The 16379-nt window shown below is 46.3% G+C and overlaps 1 protein-coding gene across 2 annotated transcripts; it reads right to left on the bottom strand.

Annotated features, from left to right (window-relative positions):
- Positions 1-231: 231 nt before the first annotated feature.
- On the bottom strand, positions 232-16351 carry HMCES (5-hydroxymethylcytosine binding, ES cell specific). 2 transcript variants are annotated; one of them, XM_082639154.1, is made up of 7 exons: positions 16288-16351; positions 15662-15869; positions 8974-9117; positions 8066-8191; positions 5516-5697; positions 2354-2546; positions 232-907 (listed from the first exon to the last, which is right to left on the bottom strand). In XM_082639154.1, exons 2-7 carry the CDS (start codon positions 15842-15844, stop codon positions 671-673), a joined length of 1065 nt encoding a protein of 354 aa, XP_082495280.1. In that variant the 5' UTR covers positions 15845-15869; positions 16288-16351; the 3' UTR covers positions 232-670. The 2 variants fall into 2 exon arrangements, with proteins under 2 accessions (XP_082495280.1, XP_082495281.1); XM_082639155.1 differs by lacking the exon at positions 16288-16351 and adding an exon at positions 16213-16236.
- Between the last annotated feature and the right edge of the window lie 28 nt (positions 16352-16379).

Consider the following 16379-nt stretch of genomic DNA (forward strand, 5'->3'; position numbering starts at 1 on the left):
GTACTCTGGCTGGTTTTAAGCTAAAAGATTCGGGCAACTTCCAAGTATTAAGAGTAAACAGAGACTCAATAAAGAGCGCCCCACCAAGCCTTTTTGTTGTTTCCAGAAAGGCAGTTTTGTCCACAAAAACCCTAGTGCCCCACATTGTGACAAAACCATTCCCTAGGACTATGCCAGGAGAAAACAGTGAGATCCAGAGTTCCTCCCACCAGCAGCATTTTCTGAAGTGTAAACAGTTTATCAAACACTTTATTCAAAAAAAAATACAATGTTTTAAGAACTTATACAATGTTTTAAGAACTTAATTCCAAAGCACTGAAAGAGCCCGAAGGCTAAACAGAAAACAGCCTCTGCTAAGCAGTACCAGGTCACGCTGAGAACTGCCAGCAGGGTCCGACTCTGAGGGAAGGTCCCCGGGCTACCAGGAGAGAGCTGTGGGCACAAGGTCCCCCTGCCCCCCATCATGAGTTGATGGTGGTACCTCTCCCTTTTCCCAGGCTGCCCACCCACCCCACTAGGGGTTCCCGGTCACAGTCAGGACAGCCACTCCCCCAAGAAGCCACAACTGTTAACACTGTGCTACCTCCTCCAAGCAACACCCCCCCCCAACCTGTCATCACCTTGGTATTCAGCGCAGCACACCTTGGCCTTGGCCTCTGTAAGTCCCGCGCTACTGGGTGTGAGGCCGCTTGGCCACAGGCTCCTCCTCCTTCTCCCGCTTCAGCCATCGCGCCAGGAGGTCAGCGCCGCCTCTCCTGGGGGAGATCGGGCTCTTCTTCAAGAACTGGCTGGACCACTGGGGCACATCTGACTCTGCCTTTTGGGGTGTTTCGGTGTCTTCCTTTTTGGGTGACTTTGTGGCCAGCCACTGCAACATCTTCTGGCCGCTGCCACTTGTCTTGAGCTCCTAGGAGAAAGAAGGAAAAGCTCAAACCACCAGCTCAAGCTCTTGGAAACAGGCCAAGTCCAAGGGAAGAAAGAGGGGAAAGAGGCATTAGGTATTGACCTAGGCATGGAAGATGTCACCAAGGGCCAGATGGGGCCCCTTATCAGGAGTGGGACGAGAGGGGCAGAGTGTGTTCCAAGGGCTGCAAGGAGTAGGGAGCAGCTCTCAGAGGAGGCTTCCCAGAGGTGTGTGGGACCAGCCAGAGAAGAGGGCTGCTGGGCACTCCAAACACGGGCAGACAATGAAGCCGTGTCAGGGAAAAGCGTGTGCTTCAGCAGGACCAGGCGGTGTGGGGTGGGGCGGGGAGCCGCAGGGCCGGAGCGCAGCTCTCTCCCGCGGCACTGCCCTCCGCACAGCCCCCCACCAGCCCCGCTCCCTCTGCTTCCTCTACACCTTTGCCAACCCCGGACTGAAGCTTCTGAGTTCACACGATGCCACCTCTCCAGAATGTGAATTCTTCTGGAGGAAAGACCATGGCAGAAATGGGGCCGTGTCTAGTGCAAAAGGAATACATACAATGACATTTTTAGAGACGGGTAATGGAAAAAAGTGTCAGGGGTGCAGGAGTTTGACAGACTGAGAGAAAAAAGATGACACTGACAGTGAGTATGAACACTTAATAAACTTTTAGAAAAGTGGGGAAGGGGGCAGCTGTTCTAGCCATCATTGTCCTTCACACTTCTCAGGCACCCTAAGATGCCTACTTTGGAACACTCAGACCCATGTCTTACTTCAGGTCCCTCTATGCCACCTACAAACAGTTGCTACTCCTAAACCTTCACCCCGGGTACCAGCAGGGGCCAGCTTCTTCTGCTCTGGAACTTCCTTCTCACTGAGGCCTCTTGCCTGTTCACCTTCCCTTCAAAATACATCATCTGGATCCCTGCCAATTCTAAGAAGTTAAAGTTCACGGCAGGAATCTTCTCAGATCCCCTGAAGGAGAGCGAGGATTGGAATTCCTCCATCTTGTAGTTGGGAAAACAGAGGTGCAGAAAAGAGACATAAATCACACATCTGGTTGGTGAGAGACACAGTTATGGTCAAGGGCTCCTTTGTCCTTCTCACAATCACCCTCTAGATTAGGAATCCTCAAACTTGGGTTATTATCAGACCCACCAAGGCAGCTTCTTAAAGATACAGAAGCCCAAGCCCAGCCCTGAATACTGAAGCACTAGGTCTAGACAGAGGCTGGCATTTACATTTTGAAGCAGGTCTCCTGAGGACTCCCGGGTCACAGCCAGCTTTGAGTGTCACTGCTCTGGTCCACCTTGCCGTGCACGAGGAAGGTGAATTTGGGGTGGTTTGTATTCAATCTCTGATTGTGAAAGGTCATGGCATAAAATTAATAGGTCACACTGACAGAAGACAGAAAGCTCAGAAGGGACTACCGTAGTCACAGGCCCCTACCTTTTTGACCAGCGAGTCGACAGGAAGCAGACACTCAGGAGTGTTGTTTCGGGAGTTGTTCACCACGGAAGAGACTGGATGGAAGGTGATGTTCTCTGTGGGGTGAATTAACTTCAGAGCTTCTTGAGCTGAGACGTCCCCAAAGTCCAGCCACTTAGAGACTGCCTCCTCTCCATCTAATATGGCAGGCATCCTAGCCCGCGAGGTGAAGACAGTGGTTGGGAGCCGTGGGGGTGGGTGGGGTGGAGAGAGGGGGTGTGGGGGGGAAGGCCCGGTCAGCTGAAGCGCAAACTGCCCCAAGCAGCAGCTCACCCTCCCTCCCTCCGCGCCTCACGTGCCAGTTGCTGCCCGGTGTCCCCCCCACCCCTCCACCCATGGGCACAAAACTCAACATCAGGAGACCCAGCTTAACAGAGTCAGATGGCAAAGACAGTACCCCGTGCTATGAGTGGACCCACTCCAGTGTACATGCTAGCCAACTGGTGACCTTTACGACACTCCAGCCTAGACTTAAAGGGAAAATAAACCCTGGAAAACTTGTCTATCAACAATACTCTCCAGCCTTATCACCCATGGCAGATTTATCTAAGAAAGAGCTATTTACATAATTGTGAACAAAAGGAAACTATGGCTCAGAAAAGCAAAGAACCTGCCTCAGATGACTCCTGGTACCCAGCAGATGTTAGGAAAAGATCCCTTGTTTAGCCCCCAATTTTATGTTCTAGGCCAATGCAAAGGATGTACACACTTCATTGGTGGGTGGTACAGATAGGAGATAAATGCGTTAACATCCATTTTAATAATTATTATTACTTCAACAAGTCAAACATTTTATTTTTTTGGCTGCACTGCATGGCTTATGGGATTCTTAGTTCCCCGACCAGAGATCAAACCCGGGCCCTCAGCAGTGGAAGCACGGAGTCCTAACCACTGGATCGCCAGGGAATTCCTCCAAACATGTACTTTTAAAAAGTATTTTAAGGGACTTCCCTGGTGGTGCAGTGGTTGGGACTCCAAGCTCCCAATGCAGGGGGCCCAGGTTCGATCCCTGGTCAGGGAACTAGATCTCACACACATGCCGCAACTGAGAGTTCGCATGCCACAACTAAGACCTGGGGCAACCAAATAAATTTAAATAAATCAATAAATATTTTTTTAAAAAGGGTATTTTAAGATCTTTTAAATCCAGATGCATTTTATGATGAATGGCATCTCTGCACTGTATCACAGTTTAATGGCAATAATTGGCAGCTCTTTATTTTTCTTAACAATGTATAAAATAGTGGTACAAAATCTTAGATTAGATGAAAGAGGAATTTATTTTAAGGTGAATTAGCAAAAACTAGAACTATTATATCCCATGAAAGCATCATTTCAGACAGAATGCTTAGGACAAGAGGGCTAAAACAGGTCATCCAGTATGCGCAGCACTGCATTCTTTTCAGCAAAAGATCATAAAATTACTTCTGAGGACACTCATATCCGGCAAAAACTGTGAAAGTGTTACACAAGTACAGCCAGATCTGCTAACGTTTTTTATTTTATTAAATATATTTTAAACTATTTACTTATTTATTTGGCTGCGTTGGGTCTTAGTTGCAGCACACAGGATCTTTGCTGCCTTGTGCGGGACCTTTGCTGCAGCATGCGAACTCTTAGTTGCGGCATGCATGTGGGACCTAGTTCCCTGACCAGGTATCGAACCCGGGCCCCCTGCATTGGGAGCGCAGAGTCTTAGCCACTGGACCACCAGGGAGGTCCCGTAACACTTGTTTTTAAAATGAAAATCTGTTCCAATGTGATTGATCTATTAGAACATAATGCAAATTTTGCCTTTGCTTATATACGGCTTTGTCTGTGAGAAACACAAAGTGAACACAGAAAACCGCACCCCGCTGAACTGAGCCTTGTAAGAATACACAAAATGCACACGTCTCAAACACTGATGGCTACCTTGGCTCACTGCATATTATCCTCCAAAGTTGTGTTCTGCTCTTACCTTGCATTTGTAAACTTTTCTCTATATTAAAAAAACTATTCATTCAACACCTGAGACATGTCTAAGCTTCCTGGCTCAAACATGCTAAGCAGTGCACGCAAACAAAAAACGTGTAAGTCTTGACGAGAAGCTTGAAATAATAATAAAGCGTCTTGAAAGCAAGAAGAGAACATGTGATATCTCCTGAGCAACAGACATAAAGGATCCACAACAGTAACAGGGCTGGGAAAAAAGGAACATCCACGGCTGGAACAATTGCAAGAAGTATTATAAAGTCAATACCAGCCAGGTCTGAAGGAACAGAGCAATGGAAAGATTTAGTATGTGGACTGAAAGCCGCAGTAAAAAAACTAAAAAACTGGAAGCCTTCTCACAAAGAGAATGCCCTCTCTGCACACACAGACCACAAAGATACCACAGAGGTGGCTCCTCTTAGCACTAGCAATGGCTGTTTTGGTGGCCTCAAACCCTGCTGCAATTTCCCGAGCTCTCAGCTGTTGGGAGAAGACATGAGCACAGATGAAGATGCTGCTAAGGAATTTCCACCAGTGATACTGAAGGTAATTGGAGGAGGCCAGACATTGGACCAAAATGTTCAGTTTTGATTAAATACGTATCTATTATAAAGGCACGCCTCGAAGGAACAATGTTTCAAAGGCAGAAGAACATGGCCCAGGATTTAAGACCGCAAAAGATGATAGTTTTGCAGAATCTTCCTTCTGCCACTGCACAGTAACACAAGCTGCCACTCTTCCGACACTCACTCCCACACGTCAGTTTCAGGTCTTTCTAAGGTAAACTGCCACATTTATTGTAATATCTACGTACCTCGTAACCACTTAATGCATGGAACGATAGTACTGTTTTTACTAGATTCCTATTTTCTTTTTGTTTTACTGTGTCACTGACAAAATTTTTAAGTGTTGTCCCCTTAGTCCCACGTTTCCCGTAAGTCCTATGGTTTTCATAGTGCAATTTTGCATAGTGTGGTGATTTTTAGGAATGCATGTCATGTTACAGCCAAACTGACTGTGTTTTGTGAAGCAACTGTCTTAGTTTCCTACTCTCTAAATCTGTGCGTACAGAAGCTGCCTATCTAAAAGCAAAGAGGACAAACCCTGCCCTGAATCCTTTTGGACCCAGGCATGAGAAGTGTGACTTGCCGGTGGTGGATGTCACTCAAGCCTTTGCAGGAATCCACTGTGATGATGGTGTAAGAATACAGGCAGTCTCCTCCCTCCGGGGGCTCCCAGCAGTCAAAGAGCCCAGCCATTGTCAGCGGCCTCCAGTTGTCCCAGACTTTCTCCCAGTCCTCAGGGCCATCTGCAGCACCCATGCTCTCTGACTGGAAGCAAAATCCACGGTAGATTAGATATTCAGCAGCCGCCTTCCCCCCTGCAGGTTGGGTACTATTACAGACTTGAGAGCATGGCAATCGTTTTAGAAGTAATTCAGCCCATGCCTTTAGCATGGGTCCTCTTGATCCACTGTCACAGAAGGAAAGAGGCTTGGTGGCAGATACTCACTGAAGCAATAGATTTATGGCTCCTTAATGCTTTCACAATACAGTTTAACACCTTCAGTGGATATTCAGGCCTTCCATGATCTGGATCATCATTCCGGCTCTCAATTACAATGTTAACTTGAATTAAGCCCAGCTATTTCTAAATGGGGCCCTCGTGCAATCTCATGCCCCTGTATCTCGCAGAAGCAACTTTCCTCTGCCCCAAAGGTCTTTCCTTCCCTTTTTCATCACGCCAACTCCTACTTGCCATTTAACGTTCATTCAAGGCCTAGAATACAGAAAGCTGGAAAGTGTCACCTCCACCCTAACAAAAAAAAAGGTAGAGAATCTAAATAACCGTAACTTAAACTCATCGGAGAACTGAGGTCACAGGGCAACCAATTAGCCTGAGCTTTATGGAAAGACAGGGTCATCCAAGAGGAGAGACATCAGTACTGGCTTCCCAGTGGTGACAGAAGGAAAACACGGCCTCCTTCATACAGCAGGTAAGAATTCAGATAAAATTATCAACAAATGGCTCGAGGCAGAGTGTGGGCTAGCCTGAGGGCACAGAACCCCTGCGGGCTGCAGACATCAGGGAAGTTTGCCTCAGCTTGCAGACCACCCTCCACAGGTGCTCACGAGAGAGACTGGGGGCAGGAGACTGGAGAAAGCTTCCTTCCTTGCCAAAGCGTGCTCGACACGGGGAGCTCTTTTGCCTCAGGGATGGTGAGAAGCCTTACCTGGTCACTTCTCCTCTAAGGAACAAAAAGCTTAAGGGGCCAGGGGAAAAGTGATAAATCCTATCGCTCCTAAGATACAGGTAAAGACCCCCTGAGGCTGGAAAAGGGCAAAAGAAAAAACCCTCTAGCCCCTGGAGAAGGAGCAGGATCACTGAGAAAGCCTGAGCCTGAGAGCCGGGGACACAGTTCTGCTTAAGCCTGAGACTGAACCAAGACAGCGGAGAGCTCTTTCCACCTCCCTGTACACCAGAGGACAAGCAACAGCAGTCTACTTCCGGGGGAGGGGCAAGAGCACGGAGAGATCCTCTCGAAGGCACAGGCTCAAAGGGAAGTAACAACAGCTGCAGGGAACAGGGCTATTGAGAAAAACCCTCTGGAAAACCAACCCTTGCCCTAAACACAAGGTGACAGCAGAGAATATTTAAAGCCTGGGGTGCACAACAAAACCAAACCCAGTTCAGCTCCGGACAGTATCAACTCAACCTCGGACATTAATGGCCTAATAAAAGAATAAACAGGGACTTCCCTGCTGGTGCGGTTTAAGAATCCGCCTGCCAATGCAGGCAACATGGGTTCGATCCCTGGTCTGGGAAGATCCCACATACAGCAGAGCAACTAAGCCCTTGCACCACAACTACTGAGTCTGCGAGCCACAACTACTGAAGCCCACGCGCCTAGAGCCCATGCTCTGCAACAAGAGAAGCCACCGCAATGAGAAGCCCGTGCACCGCAACGAAGAGTAGCCCCCGCTCGCCGCAACTAGAGAAAGCCCGCCCGCAGCAACAAAGGCTCAATACAGCCAAAAAAAAAAAGAATAAACATATCCATTTCCAGACATAAATATTATTGATCTCAGTCTCTGTCCTATCTACTATGTCTGGCAATCAATAAAAAATTATAAGACATACAAAAAGCCAAAAATAACCAATGAACTGCCAAGATATATACAAATCAACAGGACCACACTCAAGAGATTACATTTCCCAAATGCTGAAACTATCAGACAGGAATTTAAGTGTAATTACTATATATATATATATATATATATATATATATATATAAGCTATGTGTTACATATATATATATATATATATATATATATATATTATAGCTCTTATAGAAAAGGTAGACAACATGCATGAACAGGCAGGTAAGCAATTTCAGTGAAATAAGAAGGAAGAATGAACTTAAAAACAGATCAATAAAAATCACTCAAACTGAAACAGAGAAAAAAGAATGAAATATACAGAAGAGAACATCCAAAAACTATGGGACAATATCCAACTAACACATATATAATTAGAATGCCAGAAAGAGGAGAAAATGGGGCAGAAGAAATAGTTGAATAGATAATGGCTGAGAATTTTCAAAAAAATAGGAAAGACATCAAACCAAAAATCCAAGAAGCTCAGAGAACCTTCCAAACACACGAAGACACAGACACAGATACACACTGCTGATGATACCTTTTCTGTTTTGATTTGGGGGAAGTAGATGAAGTAGGGCTGCGTCTTGTTTGTTCTCTGACATCGCTGCCACTCATAGAAACCATCTGCTAAAACAACACAGCGCCTTCCCTTTCCCAGAGGCACCTGAGGGAAAACATGAGCAAGATATGGTCTTAGTGACAGAAGCATGTTTCACAGACTTAAAATCTCAGATCTGCCAATGTGTGACCTCAGAGCAGTTAATTCCTCTGTATGTCACATTTCTTATGTATAAAGTCACACTTACACAGATGGTGAAAAGATTAAATAATGTACATAGCAGGCAACAGGCACTGGGGTAGCTAGTCTCCAAAGCTGGCCTCACAGAGAACCACGCCTACCAACATTCACATGCTATGCGGTCCCCTCCCTCAGTGATGTCAGGCTGGCTCTGTATGACCAACAGAACGCAGCAGAAGTGACGCTGTTATGACTTCCAAGGCAAGGTCACAGAGCCCTGCAGCTCCTGCCCTGCTGTCTTGGATGGTGAAGTCTGGGTAAGCCAGATGCCATGTGAGATGCCTGACCACCCTGACACCCCCTAGCAGGCACACGGAAAGGCCTCCAGTTGTTCTACTCATCCCAGCTGAGGTGTCACACATGGGTTAAGAAGCCACCTGGGACATCCAGCTGTCATCTGATTAGAACTACATGAGAACCTGTGGTTGAGTCAACACCGTCTAGTTGAGCCCGGGCAGCGCATGGTTTATTATGAGAAATAATAAACTGCTGTCTTGGCAAGCTCTGTCACACAGTAATAAACAGAACACCACTCTACATTAATAACTGGGAACACACTTTGGAACTATTCTCAGGTATATAAGGCGCTAATAGTTCCGTTAGATAAATAACAGAATATGTGCCTTTTCCCTAGACCAGCTACCTACCTTAAAGGACCGCTTCTCCATTATGGTATCACTACGACAGTTGCTAGTGTTGAACTGCAGCTTGGAAGGATCAGCTTCTTTAAACCAAGATGGCACCAGGCCCCACCGCATGGGAGCAATGACCCGCTCACATGAGTCTGCGCCCTGCCACGAGAAAGGTTAAGATCCAGTGAGGAGATCATAGTGAAATTTAGAAAACCTAGTTCAGTCCATGCATTACGTTACTACTACTATCAAACTACAAAGAGGATTATTAATGGGGAGAGATTCTACTTGAAAACAATTATCATGAGGTATCATGACGCGAGTAATTTGAGTTCTCTAGCCATCACATTTATTAGTGTGTGACATTCTGCTTGGGTAGGATGGGGGATACAAAGAGGTTTAACTTCTGTGAACTTTCCATTAGTGCCTACTGCAGGAGAGACGTAGCCCTGGGCCCCGCACTTCACATGGCCCCAGCTCTCAAGAAGCACACGTTACAGGCAACCATCATACAAAAAGGTACATGCTATGATTGAGGGATACATAGGGTAGTATGGGGGCACATGGAAGGTGCTGAACCTCGAAGGGCTTGCACTACAACTTGGGAGGCCGCCAGGCGTTAAAAACATGAAGTAACAGGATACTATGGGCTAAGGGCCATGTAAGTGGTACAAGGAGTGTCGGAGAAGTTCAGTGGAGAATGCTCTGCAGAGATGGAGTGGAGAAGTATCATCAGCTCCTTGCGAGGGGCAGAAGCGGAGGGAATAGGGTCAGGTGGATCTTGGATTGGCTCCCACAAGAGGTACAGGAATCAGACAGAGAACAGATGCGAGGAAAGACCAGATACGAAATTAGGGGCCGTGTCAAGAATGTGCAGGAAGTGCTTTTGTGCAGCCAAGTTATAGCCAGCCTGAGGACGCTATTGTTAGGAAGGCCTGCTTACAGGATTGGCCCTCAGTTAGGATCTGAGAACTTGGATTTTGAGTGTTTCCACCTCTCCCTAACTGATAAGGATGGTACGCTATACCTACTTTGTGCAAAAAATGAGGTTTATCCTGAGCACCTGCTTTCCTTCTAGGAGTCTAGAATTTTGGTACTTGCTAGGCAGAGAGTGCCTACATGACCAGCCCCCAACAAAACCCTTGGGCCTAAGTTTCTAATGGGTTTCCCTGGCAGAAACAGCGCACAAAGTTACCACATTTTTCACTGCTGGAGAGAAAACATGCTTGGTGTGTCCCCTCACAGGAAGGAGAGACTATAAGGAAGCCTGTGCATAAATTTCTCCGGATTTCTCCTTGTTTCTTTCCCCTTGCTGATTCTATTGTGTATGCTTTCACTGTAATAAACCTTAGCCACATCATATGCTGAGTCCTTCCAACGCATCGCCAAATGTGGGGGTAGTCTTGGGGCCTCACCCTCAACATGTGGTGGTTAAACTCTTTTGAGGTAACTGGCCCCTTGAGAATTTGATGAAATCTACAGATTAAAAATGCACGCACACACACACACTCTATTCTCAAGGTGTACTACACTGAGTGGGAAGACACCAGTGAGCAGACAGTGTATTTTAGCTTCTACTAGGGTGGCACAGTACGTCTGGTGACAGTCGTGAGAATAAAAGACATTCAAAAGATAGGAAAAAAAAAAATAAAGAAGTTGTGCTGTCAAATGGACAAAGAAAACAGGGATGATTAAGTTTGCAGGCCCAGAAGCCTGAAATAATGATGATGCTATTGAACAAAAGAGAAAAATCCGAAAAGAGGTTTGAGGTGGGGAAAGATCACACGTTGAATTTCAGATGACAGCGGGAAGTCTGTGGCAGCTTAGAAAAATGGTTCCGAAGTCTCTGACGCTTCTCCCATCAAGAGCTGTGTGGGGGACCTATGTGCCCTTTTCTTGAATCTGGACGGCCCTGTGACCTGCTTCTATCCAACAGAATGTGGCACGAGTGACACTGCATGATTTCTAAGGCTAAGTCAGAAAAGGTTTTTCAGCTTCCTCCTTGTTTGCTGAGACACTGCCTTCGCTGCCATATAAGAAATCCAGCTACCTTGGTGAAAAAGCCCAGGCTTTGTGGAGAGGCCACATGTAGGGGCTTTGGTCAAAAGCCCCAGTTCAGAGCCAACGATCAACTGCCAGATAAGAGAGTGAAGATGCCTCTAGATCAGATGTTGGTACACTTTTCTCTAAAAGGCTAAATATTAAGTACTGTAGACGTCACAGTCTTTGTTATAAACGCTATTATAAGGACAGAGCAGCCATAGACAATAGATAAATGGATGTCGCCCCGTCCCATAAAATTTCATTTACAAAAATGATCAGAGGGCCCTAGTTTTCTGCCTCCTGCTCTAGATGATTCTAGCCCCAATGCCTTCTCAGCTGAGGCCCCAGACTCCAGGGAAGAGACAAACCATACCTGCAATGCCCTGTCCTAATTCCTCACTGGTGAACATAATATAAAGGTTGCTCTGAGTTAGTTCTAGGATAAAATCCACAGACAGAGGTTTACTATGTCCAAGAAGCATGTGGAGTTAAAGCTTAGGAGAGAGGCAGCATGGTATAGAGAATGGGTCAGCAAACTTTTTCTGTAATGGACCAGACAGTAAATATTTTTGGCTTTCTGAGTCCACACAGTCTCTGCTGCAACTCAACTCAACTCTGCCACTGTTGGTAGTTTGAAAGCAGCCAAAGAACAAGTGAGCATGGCTGTATTCTAATAAAACTTTATTTATAAAAACAGGCAGTGAAAGATAATTAAACAAAAATAAAGGTGCTGTAGACTCAGATTGCTTCAAAAAAAAAACCAACAGGCAGTGAGGGAGGGAGGGAGACGCAAGAGGGAAGGGATATGGGAACAGATGTATATGTATAACTGATTCACTTTGTTATAAAGCAGAAACTAATACACCATTGTGAAGCAATTATATTCCAATAAAGTTGTAAAAATAAATAAATAAATAAATAAATAAATAACAGGCAGTGAGCCAAATTTGGTCTGAGGACCATGGTTTGCCAACCTCTGGTATAAAGGAAAGAATATGGCCTTTGTAAGAAGACCCTGGTTCAAAAGTCCCTTCTCCGCTACTTATGAGGTTAGATGTGTGGCATGGAATAGGCACACTAATTGTAGTTTAATATTTTTTGAGGTTACGATGAAAAAGAAACAGCAAAATCTTCTATACAAATATGACTGGTAAAGCCATTAGGATAAAGTTTCCTAGAGAGCAAATCAATCCCGGGATCAAACCTGGGGGTACAAAAACAAAAAGGAGAAATGAGGAAAAAGTGCAGTCCAACAAAAAGTTCCTAGAGAGATAAAAGCAGGATGAAAAAAGTTGAAAGGATGGAATTCCAAGAGGGGAATCGTCAGTAGTAGTGTCTTAGAAGGGCTTCCCTTTTTTTTTTTCTCTTAAATTTATTTGGCTGCACCAGGTCTTAGTTGCAGCACGTGGGATCTTTAGCTGCGGCATGCGGGATCTAGTTCCCTGACCAGGGATCGAACCCGGGACCCTACCACTGGGATCGCGGAGTCTTAACTACTGGACCACCAGGAAAGTTCCGGGCTTCCCTTTTGTTTAAAGCTAATTCCTCCACTGTGCTCTTCACAGGATCCTGTCCCACTTCTTTCAAAATCTTGCCTGTATTAGTTAATCCCCTTGCCATACGCACACACACACACACACACACACACACAAAACACAGAGCCATTCTTGTTATACATGGCAGGTAGGTTGTACAAAGTTGCCACGAACACTGAAGTAGGGAACACTGAACTGCGGCTCTTAGGGGAAACACCGTTACATTGCCAGGAACCTATAGTGACAACATTTTCATCAGCTGATCAATATACAACCTTGTCTTCTGTGTGTTTTTGTTTAACGTATTTATTATTATATGTTACACTTTATCTAACATATATTGTTGGTTCATTAATGTTGAATTCATGACCAGCAGCCACAGTAACTCAAGCATGAATGAAGCGTCTCTAACACATGTATTTTCTCTGTAAGGCATATCATGCCCTTCCTGCATTTAGGAATTCTAGCCTGCACGTTACCACTATGCTTGGGGACAATTTTAAACAGTAAGATCACCAACAAAAAGCACAGAAATGCAAAAAACATGGCAATAAACAGATCTCAAAAAGGACACTTGTTTATAGTATAAAAAGTGAAACAAGAAAGTAGAACTTCATCTTACTTGATCTCAGTTAGGAATACGTATTTGGGTAACTTGAATATTTCACCACTCTGTATGTCCACGAATGACTGACTACAAAAGCATCATGAGTATTATTTTGGGGGTTACAAAGTAGGCAAGTAGGCAAATTTACCAACACAGAATCTACGAAGAATGAGGATCAATTGTATGTATATATACATATATGTGTTTCTTCCTCCTTAAAGACAGAAGCAGCCTTTAAAACCAATAAATGAGCTCGCAGGATAACTAAGGAAAAGGTGGCCCTGGAAGAAATGGTAGGGTAGAGAAGGAAGGAAGAGAAAGAATGTGTGAAAACACAGAGCTTTTGTAAATCCTGTTTCCCTTCCGGAATCAAATGTGTCAAATGTGCCTTCCAAGCAGAAGGGCCCCTGTACAAAGCATAAATGAAAATAAGAGATAACATTATCTCACAGCCAACTAAACAACCTCGCATCAGAAATTTACAAGACAAAACTCTAAATCTGAGGTTCTGGACATGGGGCAATTCTGACACCGCCCCCCCGACCTTCACTTCACCAAGCCCGGGGGTGAGGGCTGGCCCACTGGCATCGAGTGGGTGTATCGAATGGGTATTTGGCAACGTCAGGACACGGTTTTGGTTATGATGACCTCGGGAAAACTGGCATCTACTGGGCAGAGGCCAGTGACGTTGCTGAACATTCTACAACGCACAGGTCAGCTTCCCACAACAATTATCCCACTTAAAATGTCAGTAGTGCCAAGGCTGAGAAATCATGCTTGTACACATTCCACTGATCACCTTTAACCTGAGTGTGTTCAACGGACAACTGTAAACCAAACCCAAATACAGGGCTGCCCCATACTGGGAGCAATGACTAGAAAGCAGCTTCTAAGCCAAAATACTGAAAGTATTGCTCAATATTAGTCATCTTTTCCTCCACCCTCTTGGACTTGTAACCTGAACAGCTGGTAGCACTGGGGGTAGATAAATGAAAGAGGAAGTAATTTGCAAGTCAGTGGCTTCAAATGCAAATGTTACCATCTATACACATGCGCTGACATTGATGATACGGATTAGTGATCTGAAATAGTTCTATTTTCGCTTTACAATTTACTATTTTCATTTTCAGATAAATGAAACCTCAAATATTTATCAAAATTAGGAAACCCCTAGCAATCGTTATAAAATTTATTAGAGATGTGGAGTCAAAACATTCCATCAGCAAACTGACACCACTGACAGAAGAGGAGGGCTATGCTGTGCTTAGGGGCTCTACCTTCCCCGTTCCTACTTCCAGGAAGTATCCACTGCGGTGGGAACAGTGGACTGGACCTCGGTACCAGCTCTTCCCTCACTGACTGGGTAACCCAGGACCACTCACAATCTTTCTACACTTCTGTCTTTACATCTGTTAAAGTTTTCTTCCAGCTAACATTCATTCTATAATTTTAATGACGTGGAACAAAGAGAACCGAGGCTAAAAAATAAGAAACCTCAAACAGTTAATCCTTCTGTCTCTTCAAATTATGCCTCCCTCTGAAACGTTTTATTTTTTCCTCTCCCAGTCAAGGTTCCCCATGATATTGATTTTACTTTGATTTGCCTCTCATTAAAAAAAGTTTTTTTAGTTTCAACAAGTATGCATCCACTAAAAATGGCTCGAGAATAAACTATTTCATGTAAATGGCTTCATTCAACCAAAAAGATCAAAGTCACCTGGTATTTTTTTTTCTCAAAATAATCTGATCCCCATAACGGAAAAATGAATCTTTTTTGACTACCACATTATCACAACAGTTCTGAAGAGCATGCAGCAGGGGTGTAATCAACTGTATCAAGTGACTGAAGCATTATGGATCAGACGGAATAAAAATCCAGGATGGAAACCATCAGGATTTTAAATAACATATCAAGGATATTTAAAATATTTAAGACATGGAAAAATTACTAATTTCTGGAATGAAGCATTTTTATTACACTGCAGGTATACATGCATACAGACACACACTCCCTCTTTCAGGAGACAAAGCCAAGAACCAAAACATGATTATAAATTATCGGCCACTCCAACACTAGAGAAGTAGATTCTACAAAGATAAAGAATGCAATTAAACTTCAGAATACCAAGCCAAATACCTCTGTTCCTAGCTTCAGTAAGACAAACATAAACACACTGAACACGCAAGCAGAAAGAATAGAAACTTAAACGTTCAAGAAACGTCAGAGGTGTTTTAAGACTAGCTAGTCTTAATCCTGCCCTAAACCCAGAGATTCTGGCTTCGCTGGACTCATAAGGGGCGTGGAAATCCCCTTTTTTTTTTTTTAAGATATTGAAAAGTCCCTGATGATCAGTGAGGTCTGAAAGACGCTACCGAAGTGTTTTCAAATGCATATGAACCGGGCAGGCACCAGGGCTGGCGCGCCTCGTGCAGAGCAGCACTCAGCTGGGGTCCCAGGAACAGCGACCCGTCCCGGAGGCGTCAGCACAGGCGCAGGGCAGGTCAGGTCAGCGCTCACCTTCTCCACGTGCAGCCGGGACAGGAGCACCGGGCTGCTGGACTGCGGGCTCTTGTTGTACGACGGGCAGTACCGGTCCGGGTCCCTCCACTCTGGGAGCCGCCGCTGGCCCTGCCGGTCCCGGTAGGCGCAGGCCCGGGAGAGGACCTCCTTGGACAGGTGGCAGGACGTCCGCCCGCACATCCTCGGCGCTGCGAACACCGCGGCCCTGGACGCGAGGACGGGGTTCGAGCGCCTCAGACGCGGGTCTCGGGCCTCGGCCCCCAGGGTCTCCCTCCGCGCCCCGCCCCGCCCCGCCCTACCCCCACCCCAGGCCCGCGCGCCGGGCTCACAGGGACACCTCCCGCCCCGACGCCCGGCCGGGCGAGGAAAGGAAGCTTCTCAGCCGGGGGCTCCCCCTGCCTAGCCGGCCCCGGCCTCCCCAGCTCCACCCCGCTCCCTCCGGGGCCGCTGACCCCGAGGACCGCGCCCCACCCCCACCCCCGCCGCCCGTCCGGTCTCACTTCCCCCTCAGGCCCGCCGCCTTCCCATCCCGCCTCGGCCCCACTCACCCCCGCTCAGCCCCCGTCCGTCCCACTTCGCCTCCCCCTCAGGCCCGCCAAGACGTCCGCCTGTCCCCTCCTCACCTCCACCTCAGACGCAGCGGCCGCGTCGCTCTCCGCGCGCCCGCGATCCCCGCACCAGGCCCCGCCCCCAACAGGCCGGCCCCGCCCCCCAG

Source organism: Mesoplodon mirus (genome assembly GCF_964341445.2).
Source record: "Mesoplodon mirus genome assembly, chromosome: 12".
Classification (NCBI taxonomy): Eukaryota; Metazoa; Chordata; class Mammalia; order Artiodactyla; family Ziphiidae; genus Mesoplodon; species Mesoplodon mirus.